This window comes from Rutilus rutilus (genome assembly GCF_951802725.1).
Source record: "Rutilus rutilus genome assembly, chromosome: 6".
Lineage (NCBI taxonomy): Eukaryota > Metazoa > Chordata > Actinopteri > Cypriniformes > Leuciscidae > Rutilus > Rutilus rutilus.
Window position 1 is genome coordinate 19,104,054 of NC_140214.1, and position 27,768 is coordinate 19,131,821.

At 38.6% G+C, this 27,768-nt stretch overlaps 1 protein-coding gene across 6 annotated transcripts in view; it reads left to right on the forward strand.

The window, feature by feature from the left end:
* ctnnd2b (catenin (cadherin-associated protein), delta 2b) overlaps nt 1–27,768 on the forward strand; it is a 91,527-nt gene that overhangs the window by 51,976 nt on the left and 11,783 nt on the right. For 5 of the 6 annotated variants that reach the window (XM_084412550.1, XM_084412549.1, XM_084412554.1 and 2 more), the window contains 7 exons: nt 1,040–1,289; nt 4,180–4,236; nt 17,107–17,239; nt 18,381–18,594; nt 22,699–22,882; nt 24,742–24,859; nt 26,725–26,910. In XM_084412550.1, the coding sequence (XP_084268676.1) occupies nt 1,040–1,289; nt 4,180–4,236; nt 17,107–17,239; nt 18,381–18,594; nt 22,699–22,882; nt 24,742–24,859; nt 26,725–26,910 (1,142 nt within the window). The remainder of the gene's footprint in view (nt 1–1,039; nt 1,290–4,179; nt 4,237–17,106; nt 17,240–18,380; nt 18,595–22,698; nt 22,883–24,741; nt 24,860–26,724; nt 26,911–27,768) is intronic. The other variant, XM_084412551.1, reaches the window with a different exon arrangement.

Sequence of the window (27,768 nt, forward strand, 5' to 3'; positions counted from 1 at the left end):
ATCAGCTCATCAAGCTCTTCAGAATCGCTTGAATAGCTCTTCAGAATCGTGCTGAAGCAGGTTGGAACTAAACTGTAAAAGGACAGTGGCCCTCCAGGAGCAGGATTGAAGACCTCTGCCTTGAACCTTTGCAATCAAACTTGTGCACCTGACTGGTATTGAGGGTCAACATCAAATGCTGTTCGTAACTCATTTTTCTTCCATAACCTAATGTATTTCCGGGTCGAACCGAATATGGATTATGCTATGGGATAGGGTATGAATTCAGAATTGATAGGTTGTGAAAAGTGGACATTGCATACCATAGAAGGGAGCTAAAAAAGGAAATTTTGAAAAATAAAAGGGAATGGTGACATCATGTAAAATATTTACATGTTTTTTAAAAAGGTCCCACCAGGATTTTTTTTTTGTGAAATTTTCAGATATCAAATTGAAGTATCTTATAAAAATTTGTATGCTGTAAGAGTTTGTTTATTGCTTGTCATTGTGTGTTAAACTACACAGGTTTTGCCATGATAATAGCCTTTGGTGCTGACATAAATTAATTAAATGAAAAAAAGAGAGAAAAGATAACTTTTTTTATTTATTAAAATTGTGAATAGATGAATCGTGCGCAATCGTGTTCGTGTTGACTTTAAAGCGGGAATGTTTCCAGCACGGCTCTGAGCTCCAGTCAGCTGGAAAACTCTGCCGTCAGGAAGAACAGCCCTCAGTGGTGGTTTCTGGGTAGCTATTCAAATCTGAACAAAAGCAGGCCAGAGAGAAAAAAACTGTTTTGCATTGACACTCAGACAAGCTACAGTAATAAAGCACCTACTGAAGAGCTATCATTATGGGCCAGTTTGTTATTTTACTGGTTTAACATCCTTTCTGTTTTGTTTTGCTCCTTCTGTCCTCCTCCGCCTCCTCCTCTCTTTTGATTGTAATTCCTGGTCAACATGTAACGTTTTTCCACCTTTTTCTGCACCCAAAGATCCAATGAACCAGTTTTGTGACCAGGTCCTGAACTTTCTGCTCTGTCCCTACTCTCCTGTTGTAGCCCCTTCCTCTCCCGGTGTTGACTCCATACCCTTGCAGCGCACTGGAAGCCAGAACGCCACGGGAACATTCCCCCGTTCCGGCTACGCTACTGGCCCTGGTGCCTCCACCGCCGACTATGCCAACCCCTACCGTACACTACAATTCTGCCCCTCCACAGACTCACCCTACAGCAAATCGGGGCCTGCTTTGCCCCCGGAAGCTACCCTGGTCAGGTCACCCTCTGTGGACAGCATCCAGAAGGACCCCAGGTGAGTCCTCCCTTTGTCTAATACATCTTGAAAGAACGGCACACGGAGATCTGACCCAGTTAGTGAGAATTAGAGCCGAACTGACGTGCTGTGTGATTTACAAATCAAATAGAGCTTCACATGCACAAGTTGTCAATGAAGACATTGTTGGGGAGAGTGGTGTAAGCTGTGCCACTGTTAAGTTTAATTTGTGCTTGGGCAAGGAAAAAAGAGAACTAATACAGCTAATGACATTTCAGAATGTCTAATGGCAACTGTATCCAAAATAAACCATCTGTAACATAGCCATGGTAATATGACTTCTAAAAAAAGTTTTAGTCTGTTAGGGGTAAATATGTGAACCATTTGCATTTTCATAAAACGGCCAGGGGTGCGTTTCCCGAAAGCATCGTTGGCCAACTATGGTCGCAAGTTCATCGCAATGTCCATTGAACTCTATTGGTAACGACGGAACTTGCGACCATAGTTGGCCAACGATGCTTTCGGGAAACGCACCCCAGGACAACTTTCACTACATATTTAAATTTTGTGAAATAATTTTCAACATTTTATAATGTATTGTATGTTCACTATCAGTATTACAAAGCATCTGACAGACTTTGTCCCAGAGATATGGTACCGTTCAAAGGTGTAGGGTTTGTAGGAATTGTTTATGTTTTTGAAAGAAGTCTCTTATGCTTACCAAGGCTACATTTATCAGATCATAAATACAGTAAAACCAATATAGTGAAATATTATTACAATTAAAATAACTGTTTTCTATTTTAAAATGTAATGTATTCCTGCGATAGCAAAAATGAAATTAGCTACATTTCAACAGAGATTAGTACTTCAAAAATTATTATATTATGGTGCTTTGTGACTCTTTCTTATTATCAATGTTGTAAACAGTTGTGCTGCTGAATACTTTTGTGTAAACCATGATTTTTTCAGGATTCTTTGATTTTTAATAAAATAGAAATTTTTGAAACATAAATCTTACTTTTGTAACATTTTAATATCTTTCTCTCTTTTTATCAATTTAATGCATCCTTCCTGAATGAAAGTGAAAAAAAATTATAATTACTGACCCAAACTTTTGAACGGTAATGTACCTAATGAATCTTTTACTAAAGAAATTTCATAGTTTTATACAATTAAAATGAATCCATATTAAATATATTTTAAAATGAAATCCTCACTATTTATCTGCATCTTTCAATCACCATCAGCTGTATATGATTGGCTCTTTTCAAATATATGGTCACATGTAAAAATAAATAAATAAATGTTTAGTATGTTTAGATTAACGGGGTGACGCATCTTTTTCCACTCTCCTCTACAGCATGAATCAGACTTCACATGACCTCACTTCCTATAGTACCTCAGATTGCCTGTGTACTGTATACTAACAAAATCCAAAATCACAAAAACCTATTGCACATTTGTCACAAAAGTAAACATCTTCAGAAATGATAGCGCATGATTTTATAGAGAGGTAGTCAGTTCCACCTTTTCACTCTATCTTTATATTGGTATTAAGCATATTTTTGGTTTTATCCTGTGACATTAATTTGATGTGCTGAGAGGCCATTGACAATCATCTCTTGTGAACTAAAGTACTGTATGACTTCTCTCTTTTTTTGTTTGCTTGCTTTTTCTGCTAATTTGACCTTGTTTTAGTTGATTTTTGCCATCCCTTCTGTTGACCCCTCATTCTTTTGTTTTTCTCCCATGTCTTCTCACTGCTAGTGGTTATGGTAGAGGTGGTATGACGTGTGATGCATTGCATTTACTGGCTGCAAACAAATGCACAGATATGCACAGACAATTTCAAACTGTTTCAGAACATGTCAAACAATGTCGTCTGTTATCTTTGGTTCACTAATAGTGTTTGGTATATTAAAGGGTGGGTCTGGCAACCATACCGGCCGCAGTCTATCACCAAAATCCTTGCAAATTATATGTGAAACAGCATTTGTTTAACTAAAAAATTATTTGTTTCAAAATATTGTGTATACATAAGACACTGCATTATAACATATTGTACATCTAATGAAGAAACAGGAACATCTAGATCAGAGGCATTCAAACTTTTTAATGACACAAAGGACCCATAAATATGGTAATCACTGCAATACATTTTCATATAAATAACAGTTTTTAATATGTGAAATTTGTACAGGAATATTAGTGCTATTACACAAGAAACATGTTTCCAAAATTAAATAGATTTTATATTGTCATTGTTCTAAAGCCAAAACAAATTATTTGGACAGTATTTACTTAGTATTGAGTTGGCAGCATTTTTTCTACTCACTGTTCGATTAATATTGGACATAAACCGTACAAAAACATTTTCAGTTCAATTTAAATAAATGTTCAGGTTTTTTTCCCTCAATGGAAACATTTCAAATCAGTCTTTAGAAAGCGGAATGAAAAGTAATAATGACACATTTTGCGTTGTGCTATTTATTGTTGTGGTGTTCAATTAATAACTAAAGGTTGAAAACCCCTGATCTAGATGATTGTCTTGAGAGATGTATTGGAATTTTTTTTTTTTTCTAAAAGTAGAATGCAGAGGAATTAACAAATATCAGTATTTGCACTGACTGGAAATGTGAAATATCACTGATCACCTGATATCACCCAAAAATAAGCTATTGCAGTCTATACTGTCTGGTTCACACTGGAATTATATGGATGGGAGTTATTTTCCATTATGTGAGACCCCTCTTTAATAAAAACCAGCAACAAATAAGCTTTATAGTGCATGTTGACAGTCAAATGTGTAATATGTTCATGCAGCAGCAAGAAGACAGCTAAACGTAAAAAAATATTATTTTAAAAATGTCAAATCCCTTTGTGCTAGACACCTACCCTGTCTCTCTCTCTGCCTGTCTCCTGATAGGTACGACCCTGAATTCCTTGTCTGGAATCAAAATCAAGCCGAGCAAAGAATGACAAAGTAATCCAACATTTATTTACATTTCTACTCATCCACAAAAGCACTGTTCTCCTCTCTACTCAACATCATATGCCTGGGCAGCATGACTGTGTTGAGACAAGCTTTGCTTTACAGAAGATGTCAGAATATGTTTTTATGGATTTCCTTCCAACATTTCCGCATTGTGTTTACAAGAAGAGCGCTAGGCCTTTATTCATCCACAGAAAGGTTAATTTGTGGTCAAGTCTAAAGTCATTATTGATTTATCAGATTAATGGAGTGATAGAAATCAAATAGTTACATGAAGAACACATGTTCTGATCTCTGTTGACTTTTCCAGAAGGAGTGATAGGTGACTTCATAGGTAACCAGAGTTTGTTCATTGCTGCAAAGCATCACATTGTGTGTGTGCGTGTGTGCGTGTCTCCTGTTGTGTTGTTATTCATTGTTTTGTTATCATTTTATGTTAAAGCATGCTTATTATCCTTTTTTACTTTTATTTAACACCATTGTCTTCTTTTCAATGCAAGCAACAGCCATGATTGTATTGTTGTCTACCACATTGTGCATAATTGAATCACTGTATTGGCAACCAAACTTGTTAACAAGGAGATGGATATAGTTCAGGTTGACATTTTTAAGTATACTGAGTGAGACTACACTTACAACATGATCTCTTACAAACATTTACTATGGTATCCACAGTTTCTGTCAAAATAGATTGACATGAAATGAGCGAAACAAGATAAGACGCATTATAAACCTTATGAATGTTACGAAATGGAATTCATTCAGTCAGTCCACTACCGATGCAACTGGTTAGCAGAGGTTTCTGCTTTTACTATATTATTACCAAATACTATTTCAAATAAATACTTCATAATGCATCAAAAAATCCTGAAAAAAAATATTAAGCAGCACAACTGTTTTCAACATTGATAATAACAAGAAATGTTTCTTGAGCACAAAATCAGCATATTAGAATGATTTCTGAAGGCTCATGTGACACTGAAGACTGGAATAACGGCTGCTGAAAATTCAGCTTTGCCATCACTGGAATCGTTTGATTCCAGTATAATACTAGTGATATAAGATTTATTTGACCATTTTTTGGAAATCAAATTTATGTGACTGTTTGTTTAAAAATGTCTGAGGGATTTGCCTCATTCAGGCATGTGGAAGCATTAATATAGTCTAATGCTGAGAAGTGCAGTGTTGATTCTCTGATCTGTGCTCTGAGTGGGTGGCAGGAGATGAAGTGGTCACTGAATGTGACAGAGACATTTCCTGACCTCTCTCATTGCAGACAGTTCAAGCCGCCTCTCAGGACCATTCAAGCATGTGTGTGCTGAATCCACAGCACTGCTGAACACTATTTCCTAAATAAGGGGTCAACTGTGGGTCGCATGTTCACACCTTAATAGAGCTTACCTCTCCTGGCTGCACAAATCATATTTATGTGACCGTTAGCAGCTCTGAGCCCCCCAGTTCCTCTTGCGGCTGTCAAAACAGTATATTATGGGTTTGTTCTACTGTAGGGTGAGAGCTGTCAGAATTAGCCATCTGTAATCTCAAACTGACTGCTGGTTAGTTCCCCCACACAACATGATTTACTGAAGCAGAACATACATAATGTTGGTTCTGGAACAATATTACCTAACCCATAGCCTGACTACGTCAGACTTCGTACTTCCGCTCAATTTCAGTTCGCTACTCAGTCTGAGATAACGACCTATCTCCCAGTTTTCCTCCGGCCTCAAAACAGCCGGCCAATCAACGAACAGAGGGCGGGCTGAGAGCCGTGACGTAGACGCTGATTGTACCGTGGATGCGTAGATTTACTTCACATAATCTGCAAAAGTCGTTCACAGCCATGTTCACTCCGGTATTTCGCTCGATGGTTTTGTTTTCGCATCATACATGTGTTTACAGTGGAAGTTCGATGCGGCTGAGCCGGCACTTAACACACGTCATAACCAAACGTTATGTGATTGGCTTACAGGTAACCAATGATTTTAACCCCCCCCCCGCGAGAAAGAAAACGCTTTTCAATTATGCCCTTCCAGACTCGAGGTGTTTCTCAATGTCAAGGATACTTCCTTGGCAGGACTGGTCCTTCCAAGTCACTTCCTTCAGAGGCTAGGCGAGGCTCCTCTTTAGCATTCGGAGAACATGTAAATGGAACAGGCTAGCAAGTGCACGTCAGTGCGTCATTACGTCAGTGAAAATGAAAAACAGAGCGTTGCTATCAAGCGTGCCGCACAAGCCCTCAAAAGTGAAGCCAAAACGTCTCGATCGCCCCCCGGTGACTGGTCCTAGTATAGGTTATAAGTCCCGCCTCCCCGTGTTATTCAACGGGACGTGAGACCAACTAAACAATTAAATTACACTTCAAATATCTTTTTTCCAAAGGTGGTTTATTTCATTTGCTGTCATTTTTATCACGCTGATGTAAGTTCAAGTGTCCGTTTCAAAAATAAGTTGGCTTTTAGTTAGTTACGTGATGCGGTGGTGTAACGTCATGATTGACAGCTGTGATTGACAGGTTCTCTGAGCGAAGTAATCACTGAAGCACCAACGGACATTTTTTCGGGGTTTTCGGAAGACGGAGGAGATTGTATTTACTATATTTTAACAAGCCTCTTGTCGTACTGCAATCTATTTTTAAAAAAGTGTGCAGAATCCACTCTCCCTGAGTGCATTCTGCGAGAGTGAGGGCGGAGCGTTGATTTCGCGGCTTTACTTCCTGCTCACGACTGCGCAGGTCTGGTCCCGAGATCGCTACTGCGCAGACTCAAGTTCCAATATGTCAGCGCCATATCGGGACTCTGGCGGCTTCAGTTCTCATCAATGGAAGAGAGCGAAGGGGCGTCGTCCATCTTTTTTTACAGTCTATGGTTGCTATGGACGCAGTTCTGTTCACTCAGGCAATATAATCGTTTTTAAATCAATAAACTCCTTTTTAATCATATTGATTTTTTGACTGTTAAGTGTGTTTAAACAGTGCCGGTCAATTTGACATAACATAATGGATGTAATTATTTTTTAAAACAAATGTTTGGTAACGTAAATATATTTACATTTGAAAGCATATTGACCCGTTAACGCTTCGACTCCGTTAACGTCCAACATTTTGAATTTTTTGAACAAGATAGCAAAGCTGCGCGCATAGGATTGTGGGTGATTTGAGAGCGCGAAGAGCGCGAAGGCTACACATATGCATCCTTTCCTGTATATGGGATATTTTTCGAACGAAGGACTCAGTCCTTGGTGGAAATTCCGAGGATCCTCGACATTGGAACAGTCCTTCGACGGATGTCGATGACGTAGCATCCTCGAAATTCTGGCTTCCGAGGATCCTTCCTTGACATTGAGAAACGCCTTCTGTCTACGAAGTAGCAGAGTTTGGTATTACCAGGCTGCCTAACCCATAACCTGCCCTAAAAAAATCAAAAGAAAATTATATATTTATACAAACATTGTTCAGCCCCCTAAATGTATCTCAGGAGTGTTGTGTATGACCAAAGAATAATGTTAATCAAAGGGCCTACTGGGGGAAATAATGATGTCCACGGATAAATCATTTATAATAAACATATTACATAAAAAAAAGAAATGGCAATTTTGATTTCATTGCAACTTTAAATATAAAATGTGTAACTTATATGCAACTAACATTCATAAACGGAGTTGCTAAACAATTAAAAATATTTTTCCCAAACATTCCCCCTATCTCTGTTGGTTGGACAAGCAGATAATCCCGCTCCAAACTCACAGTCAAACCGGTATTGCTGTGTTGTGGCAGTCAGTGATAGGAATCGTTAAGATTCTGTCGACATTTACTCACAATCATCTCCTTCAAACCCGTTTTTTTTCTTTTGTCCATAATATAAATGACTCAAAACAATGTTGTTTTGGACCCAGTTGACTTTCATTGTATCTACCAAAACAGTTATAAAATTCCTCAAAATGGAATGTTCCACAGAAGAAAGAAAGTCACAGGTTTGAAACAACATAAACTGAGTAAATTATGACAGAATTTTTTCATTTTTGGCTGGACTATCCCTTTAAGTTGGGATAGAAACGAGGTATTTCAACATCACCTTTATCCATGACCCCGCAATTCTTGTTGAATCTATTTTGTATGCGCACCGTCTTTAATCGAGCTGTCACATGTTGTTGTTACAGCGCTCGTTTTCTTTCAGACAAAAGCACGCACCAGAATGGAAGTGCATGAAGTGCATGTTTCATGTGCGTGAAGCTTATTCAGCGCTTTGCTCGTGTTTGAATAGGAAAGCCAGGGAGCAAGCCGAAAGGACAGAGGAGCTCTATGCTCATTAGAGTGTTTGTTTTAACAGTGTGCACGCTTCAGCGGCTAAGCCACAAGCTAGAGCTGCAGTGATTACATGGGCTGGTGACTGGTCTTATTTACTCTGCTCAGCATGTGTAAGTTCTTTATTCATCTGCCTGTAATGCTAGAAGCTAGTTGCATGACATACTAACAGGCCTGCAGTGTGGCAGTTGTGTTGGGCTGCACACACTTTGAACATGTGGCACTTAGTAATGCCACTTATGTCTATGAGCAAGACATGCTAGAGAACAGACTAATTGAGTTCATTGTTAAAGGGGCTATATGCAAGAATTTTCATGTATTAATCACATTTTTATTGCAAACAACTTGTAATGAAACAAGGCCTTGCCTGATTTCTTAGGTTGTCTATGAAAGCCTGTAGAGAGACTATAGAGGGTTCCGTTCAATGACACATGAAAGGAAAGCTTACACAATGTTCAGGATAATGCCAAAAGAGCTATTCTGTACTGTACTGTGAATGTGTCATGCAAAGAAAAGGGATTAATTCAAACTATAGTCTCACATAGCCAGATCTAGATAGTCTATAGTCTCAAACATAAGACTACCTTATAATCATACTAACATAACAGTTTAATGACCTCACCTGCCAACAAGATGCTGGTGAATTGTTGCAAACTTATCCACATCGCTATAATCAGATGCTTTCTTAACTGCTGTTTTCTCACCTCTGTCATTTTTGTTATTGAGACTTTGAGGAAAGCTTGCAGAACATATTTACATATTTAAACGTTGCTCTCAGCAGCGTGGTCGGCGTCTGGATGTTTGTTAACAGTATATCGCTGCAAAGGTATTTCCAACTTCATTTTACTTCTAAGCAAAGAACGATAAAGAACTTTCCCATGAGTATATCCAGGCATTGAATCACGTTCGGTCTCCTGTACGTTACGTGTGCACGAGCGTGAGCAATAAGTTGCTGGCTGCAGTTCACTTAATGGCCACTGGTGTTGCTAATAACAAGGGTTTCTGAATAAAGCCCCTTTTACCTTGCTAATGAAATCACTGACAAAAAAACATTTTTACTCATAAAGAAAAGCATAATGGAGATTAGATGAAAAGATACCGTGATGATAATTAAACAATTGTAGCTAAATCATGTAACAATGCAAAATGTCTCTATGATTTCTCTATCATTTGTTGATTTCTTTATTTCTTTAATATTTTGTATTACTGTACATTATGTTACGATACAACATTCAAACTATTTCTTTTAGTTGTTTTATACTACATAGTACTATACATTTATTATATTAGCCATTTATTGGTTATTGCCCATAATATGAAAATAATTATTGTCTTATTGTATAGGCCAGAATTTCAATATCGACATATAACAAAAAACATACTGTTGACTGTTACCAATAAACTGACATTTACTTTTTTGAAGAGGATCTGTGTACATCTCAAAGAAAGACTATATTAGATTTACCTCTGCTGCATCCCTTTCAAAATATCAATCCATTCGCTCTATTTCTAATAATCATGCTCAGTCAAGCATCTTGAATGCATAATTTATTATGCTTTTATTTGGCTGTTTTTTTATGTCACGAAACATTCAGTGGTCCACAAGGGGCTTATCCTCTTCTTCCTCTGGCCCCGTGGGTTATTTCAGCTTTTGTGCTGTAGCATGAAGCTGGGTTTTGTGGTGTTAATGTTTCAGCTATGGGGATGAAAGATAGGCTCACCTGACTGAACCAGAACAAAAGCTCAAACAAAGACCTGTCACAAACAGGAGAGTTTGTCTCAATCCAGTGAGTGCTCAAATGTTACATCAAGCTCTGCTGAAGGGTTTTCAGGCTGCATGCCTAGCAAACCTTTTATAAATCCATGGACAACAAGACCCATTTCTCACTGCAAATATAGGCAGCATCCTAACAGTCACAGAACCTCACAAATTCAAACACTCTCCATAGGCAGCAACTCTGTGCACCACACAATAAAGCCTCCTACAGAAGACTAAGTTGATCTCAATAGAGTTTAATAGATGTAATTTTGTAAGCCAACCCAGCATCATCTTGCTTCCCAATAGGATTTTTCCATTGGATTTTTGTGTTATTGCAGAAAATAAGCTCTGTGGCTTCTTACATGTTTTGTAAGGTAATCTTCTCAAATGAACACAACTTTTAGGAATTTTGAAGCCTAAATACAATTGCCAGAAGTAAAAAGCTTAAGTAAAGCTATGAGAGAAATACACCACAGCTGGCATGGCTTTAATGTCACCATCACTATGCTTCCGACAATTATTTCACTCTCTATATAAAATCTTCAAGTTGGAAAGTCTGATTTAGAATAATTTGCAGGAGTGTGAGTAAACATGACAAGGCCGTAAAAGCAGACACTTTTTAAAAAAGTGGGTTAATTCTGGTGTATTTTATGTAGTTGAAGAAAATGTGTAAATATCTTGAGATTGTGTTCACCACAGACCTTAATTCAGGCATTTAACCAAAAATTAGGGATGCACCGATACCTTTTTTTCAGAACCGATCCGATCCAATACCAAAAATTCTGAGTATCGACCGATACCGATCCGATACCAGCGCAGGTCTTTTTTTAATTAAGTAGAATTTCTATAACTCTGTGTGTTGAACTGATAATCACCATGTTGTGTGTTAAATACAATCTACTTAATACAGACAACTTCATTATAAAGAAATACAACATAAAAAAAATATATGATCATAATCTATAACAAAAATGCTATTATAAAGATTAGAGGATAATTCAGCAGTAAAATTTACTCTAGAAAAATCACGAGTGCACAATAATTTTATAAAATGTGAACATTTAGTGAAAAAAAACCCCGTTATTTAGTGGGGAACAAATAAGAGACATTAAGTGTAGCACTAAATCTGGTAAAACGTTACACATTGCTCTTTGTATTGTTGTAAAATAAATTCATGAAAAACAAGATAAAAAAATCAAAAAGATAAAAAAACATTTAGGCTATATATAGCCTACTATAAAATTAAGACATTTTTTAAATGTATAGCACAGCTGATTAATGAGGCAGCAACAAATGATAGATAGAACAGAACAAGAAAGGCTATTAATAATCTTTCATTGCGCAAAAGTATTATTTACATTTTGTGGCGAGCACGACGAGGTCGAGGGCCGTGGGAGGACGGCGCGAGGCCGGTGGCGTGATTGACAATGAGCGACACGTGCGCGACGCACCGGTCTCGCATCTCTCCCTAAAAGGAGGAGCGACGACAGTGGTGAGCGAGAGAGGAACAGGCCTGGACTTATGTTGTGTTTTTGTTTCATTGTGACAGCAGTCGTCCGTGAGGGGCTGCTGTCTTTTACTTTACTTTCGTTTTGTATTTGTTTTATTTTTATCATTAAATATGTTTAAATGTTCGCCGGTTCCCGCCTCCTTCTTCCCATAACAACATACCTCATTACACATTTATATTTACATTTAGTCATTTAGCAGACGCTTTTATCCAAAGCGACTTAAAAATTAGGACTAAATTAAGCGAGTCATCGTGAAGAGGCAAAAACAATGCAAGTGCTCAAAATACAAAGTGCAGGCATTGCTCAGAGTAGAATAAGCCAGACAGGGGAGGATTAAGGGAAACGGAAAGGATTTTTTTCTTTTCTTTTTTTTTAAGAGGTTAAGTGCTCACGGAAGAGATGAGTTTTAAGTTGTCTTTTGAATGTTGTCAGGGGTTCTGCATTCCGGATGAGGGTGGGGAGATCATTCCACCAGCATGGAACCGTGAATGAGAATGTTCTGGAGAGTGATTTTTTGGTTCTGGTAGGGATGTAGACTCGTAGGAGCAAGTGAAAGTAGGAGGGAGCTGAGCCTGTTATAGATCTGTAAGTAAGCGTCAATGCCTTGAACTGATTATGATATGAAAGGCTCCAATACAGTGCGGCACAAAGCGCTAATGCGCATCCTGCATTAAATTTCAGTTACTGTGCACGTGAAGAACAATTATAGTGCTATCTACTCCAGTGTTGTGAACAGACACCCGGTAGAAAGTAACATGATTCAGGTACAGCAATACAGTCCAGCAAGATAACGTAATTTTTTTTGCAAAACCATAGACCTTTATCTACAGATCAAGTATAATAATAGTAACATTGAATCATCTTGGAGAGAGTTTCATCTGTTTGATGCTGAATGGAGAATGACTGAAAGCTGCAGCGGAGGGAAGAGTTTACGTGAACTTGAATTTAACGACTTAAATATTAATTTCTACCTCACATTATACTATAGAATGGCTTCAGAACACTTATAATATATTGCATGAAAACTTTATGATGCTTTATAATGTTTTTGTGCCTTTTGTGGGGGTTAACAATTACACAAAATAGTATACGCACAATATCGGATTTGGATCGGCCTCTTCTAACCGATACCCAATCCGGCAAAGAATGGCAGTATCGGAGCCGATACCGATACTGAATATCGGATCGGTGCATCCCTACCAAAAATCCATTCAAAAAACCTTTTGGGAAAAATGTTTACTTGTTTCTATGTTTCTCATATCTGCAGCACTCTATATTTGCATTTTGTTAAGCTAACTGCATAATACTAGCCTGACAAGCCAGACCCACATCAAAATGTTGGGTCTGGGAACACACCATTGGCACGGCTCAATCTGAGGGCGGGATAAACTGTTGTCTTTCAAATTCCATCTGCATGCAATAGGATAGCGCTACAACCAACAAGAGCGTTTTCCGTTGATAGATTCAACTTTTGCCGTATCTGGTCGGCAAAACTCCGAACACATCTTCCTTTTTTAAGAATGACTTCAGTGCTGTTCTTTGTTCTTTTCTCAAAGAAAAGCTTAACTCCAAGTCTTCCAGAGTTGCGGCCAAAGCCGATTCGAAAGATCGCTGTTCGCCAGCAGCAGCTCTTCTTTGTTTTCAAGTAGCAGGGAATTCATGCGGAACCGTCGCAACTCTGCCGTCATTATGTTAAGCCCGCCCACCGACTCTATACACGATGTGATTGGCCTGTCTAGAGTTTGTTTTTTCCAGCTCGCAAGCCAACGGAGAGTTGCTAGACGACACTGGCAAACTTTTGCAAAATAAAATTTGCTGCCGCTAGGATGCGTCTAGATTTCTAGGCTAGGATAATACTCTAATAAGCCTAAAAATACATCACATGCACAAATATTTGGTAAAATAAATACATTTTTAATTTTTATCTATACTTTTCAGTATTAAATGAATTTCTCGTCCACCATTTTGGATTAATTTTTTTCACTGAGCAATGAATTTCCCATCCTATCTAGAAGGACACAAATGTTAATTCTCCTGCTTTTTGTTAAAGTCTGTGTGCATACCTTAAAATACTGTCTACGTAGGCAACTAGGTATTTGGAACAGAGCCTCTTTCGTTTCTGACTGTTAAAATTAAGGTCAATGCTTAGTTTAATTGTAGGGGGTTGATCCTGCAGGTGAAGTTTAAGGGACAAACGGTTTATTAGTAGACCAGCCACCCACCCACAGCATCGCTCCATATCAGACCATGAGGGGTGAAATCACAAGTCTGAGAGCGCACATAACGAAAGAGCTCTCTGGTCTCTGTAGCGTGAATGAGTCACTTCCCAGCCAAATCCTTCTCCGGCTTTGGCAAGGGATGACGTTTTTTTGCAGGCCTGGGCTCTGAGCAGACGTTTGATTATTCATTTTTGGTGATTAATGGTAGGTTCATCCCTGCTTCAGCGGCCTGTCACAGTGACTGGAGCTGTGGTGGGGGGAGTGGCTTCACCCAGGCATTAATTGTCATAATGGGGAGGTTAAGGATTTGGCTGCCAGTGACAGACCTGACAGAGAGGAGGGAGTGTCACCAGGGTGCAGCAGCTTGCACTCTGCATATGTGCGTGTCCCTGTAGGACTGGTCTGCTGGGGAATGATTCAGGTTTAATGATGCGAACAAGGACGAGCAGGGTGCCATTACTTTTCTGACTTTAATCATAAATGATATAGTCTGTTTCTAGAGCAGCAAATATCTAATAAATCTGAGTGCCCTGCTATGCACATTTAAATCATTACTACACGTTTAGTCCTCATCACTTATGTATGCATTCCTTCATGCTGTGATGCTGCATTATCTATGGGTGTAGAGCAAAACTGTGACTACCCACTTCTTCAACGGCCTTGGTACCAAAGATATTTCCCCATTCCTTTTCTACGTTAATAAAAAATCTTCAATGACTCAACCAACTCGCTCGCAGTTGGAAATCGGGAAAAAGACAGGTACAAGACTGTGTATCCACCTTATTTTTCAATGCGCAAGTAAGCTATTTTCTGTGAATTTACAATTCATTAGCCACTATAGGTAAACAACTAGAAGAATAACTAGAAGTGCAGTAAACAGTAAACTATTTGCGGTACAAACTAGTGTGTTAATGATTACAATAATAATTAAAATAATATGATAACAAAAACCTGTGTGCAACAGCAAGCAGCATAACAGACTATTTTGGAACCGCTAAAATAACTGGCCGCAGCTGACTTTAAAGCCAAAAATGGCCTTTCCCACTCACGTTAAAAATGGCAAATTATGCTTTTGAATCAGTTTTTGTTTTGTTCCAATTCTTTCAAAACATTGAGTTAATATGTGTTCATCAGAGAATTCTGCAGTGGCTTCACTTGGAACCATTTTAAATGATGAAGCAAAAATATGCAGAGCAAAAATATTGACAGTCTCTTATATGCAAGTTACACAGCAGTAACTTATTGTTTATTGAACTGCTACCACATTCACAAGGTGCTTGGTTTTTATGGTTGGATTATGTTATTGGTTGTGTTATCAATATTATCAATATTATCTTTAGCTGCTTACTGTCAAAGCATCTAGCTTTAGCTTTTTGTTTTGCTAAACACAAATGTCACTTCTTGAAGAACTCAGAAGCTGGTAACGCATTGGGGCCATGCCTTTTGGTTTATTGCCGTCTATAAATACATGGGGTAAACATTGAGTGAATAATTTCACTTTAGTGCACTAGTTAATTAACAGTCTTTTTAGAGCCTCTGTCAAAAAATGTACTTACGCTAATTAACCCAGAGTTGACTTGCGTGACAGCGCCACATTGATTACCATATAAACTTCATCTATTTTACAGCCATTTTTGTGTTACGCTCTAATTACTGATTTACGCAAACATTATCAATTAGCCCGCTCCTGTGATTAATGACAGCTTGCTGTCATTGCATCTAATGCATTGGAGAGTTTGTGGGCTGTTGGCCAATTCCGACCCTCTGTAATGTACTTGGTTCCCTATTTTTGTGAATAAAGTCCTCAACATACAGTAGGAGCTTAGTGAGATGTGATTTAAACATGCCTTCATTTCAAGGTTGAACAATGATAAAAAGCAACAAAGATACAGTGAGAGAAAACAAAGTGCCAATCTTTCAGGTTTATCTCCTTTTTGACCTTTTTCCAATGGATCACATTCTTCTTTTCATGACCGCTATTGCACTCTCAGGTTTACTGGTTGTGCTAGAGAGAAATGGGACATGCTACAGTAAACGTTTCCCATGGTGCCTCTTACCCAGAAATGTTTGTCCATCATGTTGCTTTTTGGCAGCATTGCATTTTCTCTCTGCCTCCACCAATGTCTTGTTTTTCCTCTCTTCTCTTCCATCCTTCCTTTTGTTCTCTTTCTATCATTACCGCCCCATCTCTTTCATACAGGATCGTATCATTTGAATCGATTCCTCTTGTTTGACAGCCTCTGAAATGGTAGTAGCATAGAGACAGAGTTTGCTGGTCTGAGAAAGAGAGGGAGAAAAAGACTTGAATGTCAAACACAATGTTCTCCTCTCTTGCCTACATGCGGTATTCATGGTTTTTTCACAGCAGACATCGGGATGGTATGTTGAATTTGTTTTTGCTGCTTACCTAAATCATGGTGTTGAATGATATTCAGAGTCGACAGACTCGGGGGTTTAGGAAATGCAGATATTCTCCTATGGGGTTCCAGGCACCTTAGGACTGCTCCAGGCAATAGCACAGCTGTTACTGATACCCATGATAAAGCCAACATTTCTGGGAGAATGCTATTGTCTGTATAGATTACCCGTGATCTGACGTTCCTCTGCAGAAAGCATGAAAATCAGAATTTAAAAAATGATCGCTGACGTGTGGTAGCTGTAAAACCTTTGTTTCTCATGCATTATTTTTTTCAATTTTTTTTTCTCCTTACAAGCAGTGTCATACATCATATTTTGAGGTTAATTTGTTTCCATTGTTCAGTGGCATTCGTTTCTATGTTAATTAGTATTACTCAACTATTTTCAAAGGAGAAAAGTAACAGAGGGAGATCACAGATGTTGACAGAAAGTTAGAGTATGTTGAATTCGGTTTGATTTATTGTGGAGAGAAACATTCAGAGACTCCAGAGAGGAGAATTAAAAAAAATGATGTTTACACACCATAGAAGAGAAACATGCTGCTATAGTTTATGATAGACACCTTCACAAACATGTTTTTTAAATGTTATATTGTTTCTTTATGTGAACGCTTCTCGATGTTCACTTTTCTGTGTATATTTGCCTCTTCAGGGAATTTGGCTGGAGGGATCCTGAACTGCCGGAGGTTATCCAAATGCTGCAGCACCAGTTTCCATCAGTACAGTCCAACGCTGCCGCCTATCTCCAGCACTTGTGCTTTGGAGACAACAAGATCAAATCAGAGGTAACTCCTGCATACCAACATCAAACACATTCTGCATGTTTTACATAGGCTATGGACTAATAAATCCTTGCAGTGGGGATTTCATCCATGGTGGTTCAGGCTGTTGTTTTATGTTGGTTAGTGTCATTCTAGCTCAGTGGTTTTCGACTGGTGACCCAAAAACACTTTATAATAAGTATACATTAATAAAGTAATTACAAATCATTAACAAACTATTAGTTTATAGTTAATTCATAGTCAATAAATTATAGTCTCTACATTGTTAATATATTAGTAGGCTATAAACAAATAGTGAGTTCTTAATTCATTATCACGTTAACACAATTATTATTGTTTAATTAGCTTGTAGTAAAGGAACTGTTAATTGGTTATTAGGAGTAAATAATTCTCACAGGTCGGGAAAATGTCATTAATTAAGTGCTTTAAACCAACCTTTATTAGAAATGAATTGCATTTATATTCAGTGTTCCTTAAATTGTTTACAAATACATTAAGCACACACAATAATAATTTGGTTAATTACAGTGACAATGAATAATGAACTCAGTATTTGTATATAGCCTATTAATATATTAACTATGAATTTACTATAATTGTTTGCAAATGATTTGTAAGTACTTTACTACCTTATACATATTATAAAGTGTTACCAAAAAATGATATACAACCAACTTAACCCATAATTAGGATACTTTTAATAAGGAGAAAACGCTTTATCCGTCACTTGGTGGAAACTAGCCAAACTAGGCAGATGCCAACATAGACAATTTGTGTGACATGCTGCCTTCCTCCAAAACCTGTTATGTTAATAAATTGTTCATTTAATAAATGTTAAAAACTTTAAAACATTTTAAAATTTTTTCGAAATCGTCATTTATTTTGATCAGTGTTTTTACTGTCACTTTTGACTAATTTAATGCACCATTGCTGCATAAAAGTATTATTATTATTTATTTTTTAATCTTACTGACACCAAACTTTTAAAGAATACTGTACATGTATATGTATATCTAGATGGTTGACAAAAGAAGTCTTGTTGATAAAGATAGATAAGCAGACTGGTGGCTAGATATACTAGATAAGCAGACTTTTATAAAAATGTCTACAACGTGTTTAATATTTGTGTGGCTCTGTGTATCAGATACGAAGGCAGGGTGGGATTCAGCTGCTGGTGGACTTGCTGGATCACCGTATGACTGACGTGCACAGGAGTGCCTGCGGCGCACTTAGGAACCTGGTTTATGGCAAGGCCAATGACGACAACAAGATCGCCCTGAAGAACTGCGGTGGGATCCCTGCACTCGTGCGACTCCTGCGCAAGACGACAGATGTGGAGATCAGAGAGCTACTCACAGGTGCTCAGGACACATTAAGCACATTTATTTCTCATTCCTTCTCCTTTGTTCTCTGATGTGACGGGATACTGGCGAGAAGTAATTTGTAATTTGTTTGTCCGCACTGAAAGAGGAAATGCTGCAGGACTTATGCCGTCTTTAAGTGCACCTGGGAAACTTGTACCTTTGAGTCGGGCATTCTCCAATACGACATGCCACACATTCAAATTGGAAACATAGCACGGAAGTCACCTAAACCTGGGGTTTTCAAACCTGTCCTGGAGCACCCCCAGCACTGCACATTATATTATATTATATTATAGTCTGTATATAGATAAGAGTTTCCACTATACTTCAAATTGACACACCTCTTCTAACATCACAACTTGACAACTTGGGTATCATCTAGAATTGCAAGTTTCCCACCTTTAAATACGACTCCGTTTGGTCATTCATATGCTCAGAAATTGTAATTGCAATGTTTCCAGCTCCACTTGAAGGGCACTACATTTCAAGTATATTTTGCAGTTATATGAAAAGAGATATTGGACCGATGAGATTTCACAGTGGGCGTGAACAAAACATCCTGTCTTTTTTGTGTGGCACCTGATTAAGACGTGGTGTCTGGCCCTATCTTTGAATGTGCTTTATCTTTATTTCCTTCCTCACCACCTTTTTTTGCGTGTTCAGCATACAAATACATTGCATATGACCTTTCTGTCACTATCTCTGGCTTCCTTATAATTGGGCCCAATTTGTTAATCAGCTCTCCTAGAATCATCCGCTTGTTACTGTGGACCCCTCTACCCATTAAATGATTTGTTAATGATCTCCTAATTGGTTAGGGCTATAATAATTAAGGATAATACCAGTGCTTGGCATAGCCTCTTTAGGGAATTGTGAATAATGAGTCTTGACGCATTGACAAAAGACAAAGGCTCTTCTAAATCCCCTATAGAAATATTCATGGTACAGAGACAGTTCCTGAGAGATGTCGGAAAAATTGGGCGGCAATTTGCTTTTTGAGGCATTTCATAAATGTCAGATGCTGAATTGTTGGGAGACGCTTCAATAAGACGTTGCGGCTCCCTTGTGTTTCAGCCTGGTGAGCAATCTAAATGTCCATCAATTGAAAAATCTCCATCCCCCTGAATCCAGAGCTCGGAGAAACATCTAAAATGTTTCAAATTGAATATAGGAAGAACGAAGCTGAGTGGCACTTGCTTATTACAGCTCTATGTCTCTGTGTTTGTAATCACTTTAGATGAAACATTTGGAAAGAGGGGAGAAGCCATTTGTGCTTTTTCAAAGACAATTAATGTTTAAGTTAGAGAGCGGTTCTGAACAGAAGACAAAGAGTCCTCTCGTCAGTCCGTAACAACCCCCCTCAAGCTACATCTACGCAGACCCCGGTCGCCTGCTGATTGCTGAAGCCATAAGGGCCTGTCACAACTGCTGGGGCCTGTTTGAGCTCAGAACTCTTGGTTCGGCATAAAAAATGGCTGCATAAAAAAAATAGGTCTTTGATGTTTAACAAACAAGATTGGATAGGATAAGATAAGTTTAAATTGGCTGGGGCAGAGCTGTACACCATGCTAGCAATACAGATGAAGGGCCTCCAAAAGTGCTCCTTTGTATACTGTAGCATGCTTTTCAAATGAAATGTCATGAGAAATAATACTGATATATGTGTTGCTTGCAAAAAGTTTATTTTGTGAGAATGCATGACCAATTTTGAAGGGGCTGTCAATCGTGAAAGATGCTTTTTAGAACCAGATGGTGTAGTTACAATGTAGTTAGTAAGTTACTTTGAGCCCTTGGATTTAATGACCTAAACAGCAGTGAGACACCCAAAAAGGAGCCCCCAGGAGTTGGATCGAGAAACACTAGTAAGGAAGATGTTTCTTGCCACTACTAACTCTAGTAATTCTAAGCTATTATAGACTCCCACATAAACATTCAGTCATTTTGGGGGATGCCACACGGTAAATTCGCATCAATGGAGGGTACCAAACAAATGGCAGGAAAACATCCATAGGCAGTATTCCAATCTGCACAACTTCTAGAATGTAATAAAAGTATGTACTTCACTGGTGATGCCAAAGTACATACTTTTGAATATGTAGCAACATCATTAGATGTATTTTGACTCTTTGGATGTACTAGCATGTCATAAAATTAAGTTTTTAATACCACAGTCCCCCATTGCACTCTGTTTGAGCTTGCTTGTGAGTATTAGCATCTACCTAAATGAATTAAAATAATAGCGGTTAAAGGTGCTCTAAGCGATGTTGGATGACGTCACTTCTTGTTGACGTTCAAAGTATTGTCAAACAAAACGGAGGCTAGCTCGACCCTCCCTCCTCCTCATCCCGTCCCCCCACCCCCCTCCCTTACGTGCTTTCTGAAACAGTCGTGAACCATTTCGAAAAAACTAACTGGATTTACCCACCTGTCCAGCAAAAACAGAGCCACCTGAATGTCGGATTGGAAGCCCTTCTGCCGGCGGAGTTCTCGCCACCTTTTGAACGCTTTTCCGATGTAAATTCGGGACTTTGCGCGTTCCTTCTCCTTTTCCCTATTCTTTGCTATTTGTTCATCAGAACGTCGTTTCTTTGGTCGTGTGTCGGCCATATCAAAATTCTCAAGAATAGAATTTTTTTACGTTAGTCGTTGTCGTTGTCTAGGACATCTCACATCTAGCTAACTTCCCTCTTCATGCTTCTCTCTCCTCCACTCCCCACACCCCCCTTCATGTGCACGCGCACTAACCCCCAAATCATTCTTGTCGGTGATTGGCTGGAACACTGTTTGTTATGTTTCGTGGTCCAGGCTGGGCCAGTTTCTTTTTCTTGCCGTTTGTGGAGCCTGGGCTGTCTACAAGAGACCACGTTTTTTTACAGTGTGTTCAGGGGACAGGCAGCTAGCGGATAGTTAGAAGATGTTTGCTGTATGGGACAAAAACATTTTTGGTCCAAAACGCGTGACATCGGTTAAAGCACCTTTAATTAAATAGTGATTAGATAATATAGTGATTGTATTTAATTAAATATATTTAATTATAGTTTATTTATATCATATTTAATCTATAATAATTCATTAAAATGCATTGTTACTTAAAGTATTGATGCACACTGCCATCTGGCATACTATTTTTTGTGTACAATTTGGGTGGATACTAGTATGTGATAGAATGTGAATGAGGACACATCTATGGTGTAGCCGCATGTCAGTGTCTACCAGCTATTCCTTGCTGTTTATAATAAGCTCTTTGTGTTACAAAATAGTAGTGAACATTTTGGAACAAACATACACTACCGTTTCTACCATACAGTCTACCTGTTTTGGGTCGATAAGATATTTAAAAAAATAATAATTATGCTCACCAAAGCTGCTTTTATTTGATCAAAAATACAGCAAGATAGTTTGAAATATTTTGAAATATTGTTGCAATTCAAAATAACTGTTTTCTATTTTAATATATTTTAAACTGTAATTTATTCCTGTGATGGCAAAACTTTTTTTTCACATGATCCTGCAGAAATCATTCTAATATGCTGATGTGGTGCTCAAGAAACATTTCTTATTATTATAACTGGAAGACTGGAAGTCTGTGATATTTAACAAATAACATAAGATACAATTAGCGGGGACAACGTTTTATACCCTAGCAGCAGGGAGGAAGAACGTGCAAAAGCGCTCCCTTGTACACTGAATCAGAGAAGTAGGGGTCTTGTGAAAGGACAAATAGTATGCAAAATTAGACACAGTTTAGCCATATTCTACATTCTAGCAGTTCACAGTTCAGTCTTGATTGTGATGTGGCTTGGACCACACAATCTAATGTTCATACTAACAAGAGCTGATGAGGACACTAGTGAAACTTCAGAAATTATTTCACTTGAGGGCTCTTGACCAAGACCTCATGCAATATTCAAATGCATGTTCTTAGCCTCCTGCAATCAGTTATTTTAATTATATATATATATATATTTTTTTTTTTTGTGCACAACAAAAACTCAAGGTGAAGAAGGGAAATTATAATCTCTGTATCAATATAATGGGTGTATTCTTCACCACTGGATGAAATGCTTTTTGGTTCATAGATGTTGTTCTTGTAAACAGGTGTGCTGTGGAACTTGTCCTCTTGCGATGCTCTGAAGATGCCCATAATTCAGGATGCTCTGGCAGTGCTGACCAACACGGTCATTATTCCTCACTCGGGCTGGGACACATCACCCCACCAGGACGACCGCAAGCTGCACCTGCATTCCTCACAGGTGCTCCGCAATGCTACCGGGTGCCTCAGGTACAGCTCCTAATTAATGTCAATCTAAGTATTTATTCAAAATATGTTTGTTTTTTCATTTATATACAGGCACAGCTTCTAGTTTTACTCTTAAGAGGCTTAATCTTCACTTAGAAGTAATTCATTGTTTTATTAGGTGATTATTCAAGTAAGAATTATGCAAATATTATGTAAATTTCCATCTTTCAAAATGATATGATGAATTTGTGTGCCTTCAGAAATGTCACAGTATATTGGGGTCTCAGTGAGCAAAAGTACATAGCTGGATAATGGCTCTGTGCTTCTGTGTGTCAACCAAACACATTTGTGAATTAGCTTTGAGGCTTTTCTTGGAGCCCTTCAACTGATAACTTAAGTTAATTGATTTGAATAAATAGATTCAGTTGCTTTTGATGAATTTGGCTGGTCTCACACTCTGTGCATAAAACCATTTTGTGATGGAGCTCGTTCTGCCACTTTACTAGGATTATATTCTGGCCAGGATTGATCTGATTCAACAATAGGATTTTGTCCACTGTGACTGTGGACCTGGTGGCATGCCAAAACCTTGCCCATGTCGAATTCTCTTTGCCCTCCCCCTCAAAGCAATTACATTTCCTATTATTTTAGATTCCCTATAAATATAGCTTGATAACTAACTGGTTAGCCTGCATATACTCTACACAATTAAGAAAAAGGCTAACAAAAAAAGCCTTGATGAACCAGAACAAAATTATAGTCATGATGTGACAACTAATTCTACTACTACTCCTTAGAGTCCATAGGGGTAGGATTTGGATGGGGGGTTGGATTTGGCACTACACAGGCATGGGAAAACGTTTGGCATAGTATCAAATGTTTATTTATCTGGCTAGTGTGTGGTTTAAAAAGCCTGTCTAGTCTGTCAATATGTTTGACTGCTGTATGTTGTGGCTTTGTCATTTTTATCTATGTGATGGTCACATTATTTGCACGTTTAAGCTTTTCCATCGTAATGCTGCTGATATTGTGTTGATTACCTTAATATCGTATTCTCCAGTTGCTTTCTATTTTTTGCTTACTAAATGGAAATGTGCATTTTGATATCACTTAAGCTAGAGCTCACTGGAAACATCAAAAGATCTGCAGATACTTTCGGAGTGCAGAAACTTTTTTACTTTAAAACTCAGCTTGACATTAACAACACTTTACATTTATAGCACACACTATATGCATATACTATGCTCTCTCCCTTTGCGCATCAGCGTTCAGGTCTGGAGCAGCGGGATTGTAGAAAGTGCTGAGTCACTCTTGGATGGCTGGACTAAGCTCCCTACGCCCAGCGTGATAATTAATCCTCTTCATGGATGGCTGAGGAACTAGAAGTCTGATTGAATATTTAATGGTTGGACACAGTTGCCACACCACCTGCAGCTGCCTGAGACACACAGATCTCTTAGAAGCTTCTTGGAGAGAGAGAGAGAGAGGACAGGATGTGGTCTTTGATTTCTCACAAGCACCTTCTCAGATCAGACTTCCTGATTCAGGTCTCCCGAGGCTCCAGCTCTTGGGATTCTAGGCTTGTTGCTTTGAGGCATGTTGCTGGTGATTCATAAAGCTGATGTGAAAATTTTCTTTGTTAAATTACTTTCTCGTATCACAGAGTTGACTTCTCAGAAAGTATTAAAACAGTGCTGTCCAAATATTGTTCTGTGTGAAAAGAACTTGGGGGGGGGAGTGAGTTTTTACTCATTTCCATGAAAAGCTTATTGATGTTGAAGACCACTTTGGTTGGTTTAGTATTGACTTGAAGCTCAGAACTGCAAAAACATAATCAATGGTGTCGATAATACAAAATGCGTGACATTGTATGCATGTGTGCGTCCTTGTGTTCTCTACAGGAATGTGAGCTCAGCCGGAGAAGAAGCCCGCCGCAGGATGAGAGAGTGTGAGGGTCTGACTGATGCGCTGCTTTATGTCATCCAGACAGCCCTGGGCACCAGTGAGATCGACAGCAAGGTTTGACCTTTTCCTCCCCTGCCTTTCTACCAAAGTTTTATGCATTCAACGGAGCACCACAGAGAGTTCTATCAGGTTTAGTTGAGTGTTTTTCGCTCCCCAACCATTTTCAACACAGCACTAGAGTACTTCTTCACTGTTAAATGTTAGATGAGATTGAAAACACAATGCAAAATATGCAAAAACTCCTCAGTGAAAAAAGCCAGTTCTGCTGAAAAAAGGCCCGTCTAGACCAGCTTAGTCTCGGACGGCACGCCCACGGACCACCCACAGTCCAGTCACTCACCATCTGATGAATTTCGCTCACAAAACTAGAAATCACTTTCCCTAATCTGGGATGCATTTCCCAAAAGCCAACTATGGTTGCAATTGACCGACATAGTTCAGCGATTATGTGTTTCCCAAGACCATAGTTCCAACAAACATTCAGCATTGCAAGTTGTGTGGTTGAATCTACAGCTCTCAACCTGTGGTTCGAAGCGTAGTTTCTTGTTAGTCAAGTCACCTTTATTTATACAATACATATTGTTTCTCCTCTGGCCAACGAACAAATAGTATATGATTATGATTCAAGCAGCATTACAGGTCAGAAGTCAGATTGAGTAGGTAATCAGAAATGTTAATATGACACATTTCTGATTGGCTGACTTTCCACAGCTTTTAGAAGTGAGTGCACATTGTTTTTTTTTATCAGTCTGCCTGGAAATACATATTAACAAGGTCTGGAGTAAAACAATGATCACTTTTGAGTATGAAGTAATTGGATTTTCCAAAGTTTGACAAGTTAATGGCAATCTTTGAACAATATTCAGTTAAGCAATTAATTCAGTTTTGAGTTTTGTTCAAGGCTTTTAATAGCAAGTTAACTCGTCCTCTAGTTACCTGAGCAGAACTTCATATTACAGTTTATGTCTGTGATAAAGGCTGAATTTTTTTCCTTTTGGATGGGCAGGAATTCTGATCACAAAGTATATATACTTTTTTCTGATGTTTTCTAAACAGCCATTCATCGAGACTGCAGGACGCAGATTTAAATAAGTTGTTTACATGCTGTTTAATATTATTGTGGTATAATATTTCAGATAAACCCATCCTTAAATCTTCCATGATGATTTAGCTACATCACTACACTGGTCAAGCAGGTTTGCCTGCAGAAATGTCTGTTTTAACCAGCTTGTGCAGTTTAGAGTCTAGCATAGCCCACCTAAATCTAATTAAAAACTATTTTGGATGCTTTTAAACAGGTCCAAACCAGTCGTTTTTTTTCTTCTTTTTCCAGCAGGGGCAATAGACATTGTATCAGACAGACAGTTTAGGTTTAGTTTCAGCTCCTTTAATTGCTTTTACCACCAACAATGTTGTACAAAACAAGCTGCAGTTGCTATTAAGAGAGGTTTATGGTAATTATACAGAAAAAGTAATGCAGCGACACACCTCTCTATTTTGAGTCCATGTTTTGTTTGATTTTCAAGGGGTCTCTGTTACTAGCATAATACTTTGTGAGAACAAGTTTGAATGAGGAAAAAAAGAGTGTCACACTTTAATCCCTCTGAAAGCATTTACAAGATCAAAGTCGTCCTCTTTGTTTTTCCTGCCTCACTGCTCATCACAATAGGATTAGTTCTCCAGTTCTCCACTGGAGTCCGTCCAAAAGACTAATCTAACAAGAGACTATTAAGAGTTCAGAGCACAATAATGCACAGCCTTCCCAAAGAAGACAGATTGTCTTGCAAATAGAAAAAGACATTTCGATATTTACTGTGTCAAGTAAAGTCAAACTTCTGGAGGTGTGTTCTGGAGGTGTTTTAATCTGTAAACTTTCTTTTTCCCCCCACTCTTTGCGCGTCAAACGTGCCCCCATCTAGACCATCGAGAACTGCGTGTGCATTCTTCGGAACCTGTCGTACAGGTTGGCGGCAGAGACGTCTCAGGGGCAGCAGATGGGATCGGAGGAACTGGACGGGGTTCTGTGCACCGATGCCAGCGGGAAGGATGCAGAGAGCTCCGGCTGCTGGGGCAAGAAGAAGAAGAAAAAGAAGAGCCACGATCAGGTGGGCCGGGGGTTTTTATCCCTGCAGCTGCTGGCAATTAGCATCACTTAGCAGCATTCGCGTACGGGTCGCTTGCGTCGACACTCGTCCTCCTCCAGTGGATAATTACGTATTTTCCAGGCTGATTTCATTTAGTTTCTGAAAACAGATGAAGATAGGGGCATCGGGAGTGTTTGTTCAGCATTTGCATGGGATGAATAGCGAGGTAAAAGGTGGCATTACTTTGCATTGTGCCTTTTAAATAACTAAATTGTCTGTGAGTCATCTGTTCCTTTAACAACGATGCAAATGCACATCTGGCTGTGTGACAGTTTGCCTGTCTATTCAATTGCTCTGTATCTTAAACAACTAGTGAGCGTTATCTTCACAAATTTCACTAGTACACAACAAAAGTACAGTGTTATTTCCCTTTGCCTTGGCCACTTTAATTATCTTGGAGTGCCTTGTAAATACTATAGTATATGTATAATCATTCCGTACAGTGGTATGATTATCTTATCTCATCAGTGCACATGTCACATTGAGCTGTTGTGCTAAAGCATGCAATATACTTGAGCTTGAGCTTGATACACATAAGCTTGAGTCACATAACATTACCCAGTCCTGTTTCCCTCTCTTCTCCCCATCATTTCCTGATGCCTGATGTCTTTATAAATAAAAGTGGACAAAAATAAAATGGCATCTGGCACTTTCCATGAATAGGGTACAATTTGGGGTCCTATTACACTTTGGCACAAAATCCCATGTTTTTTGTTGTGAAACACTCTCCATCCTCTTTAAATAATGATTTTTGTCCTGTCCCATCTGCACTGTATCTAGCAATTAAAATCATACAACAGTGTCATAATTTTTGCTGAA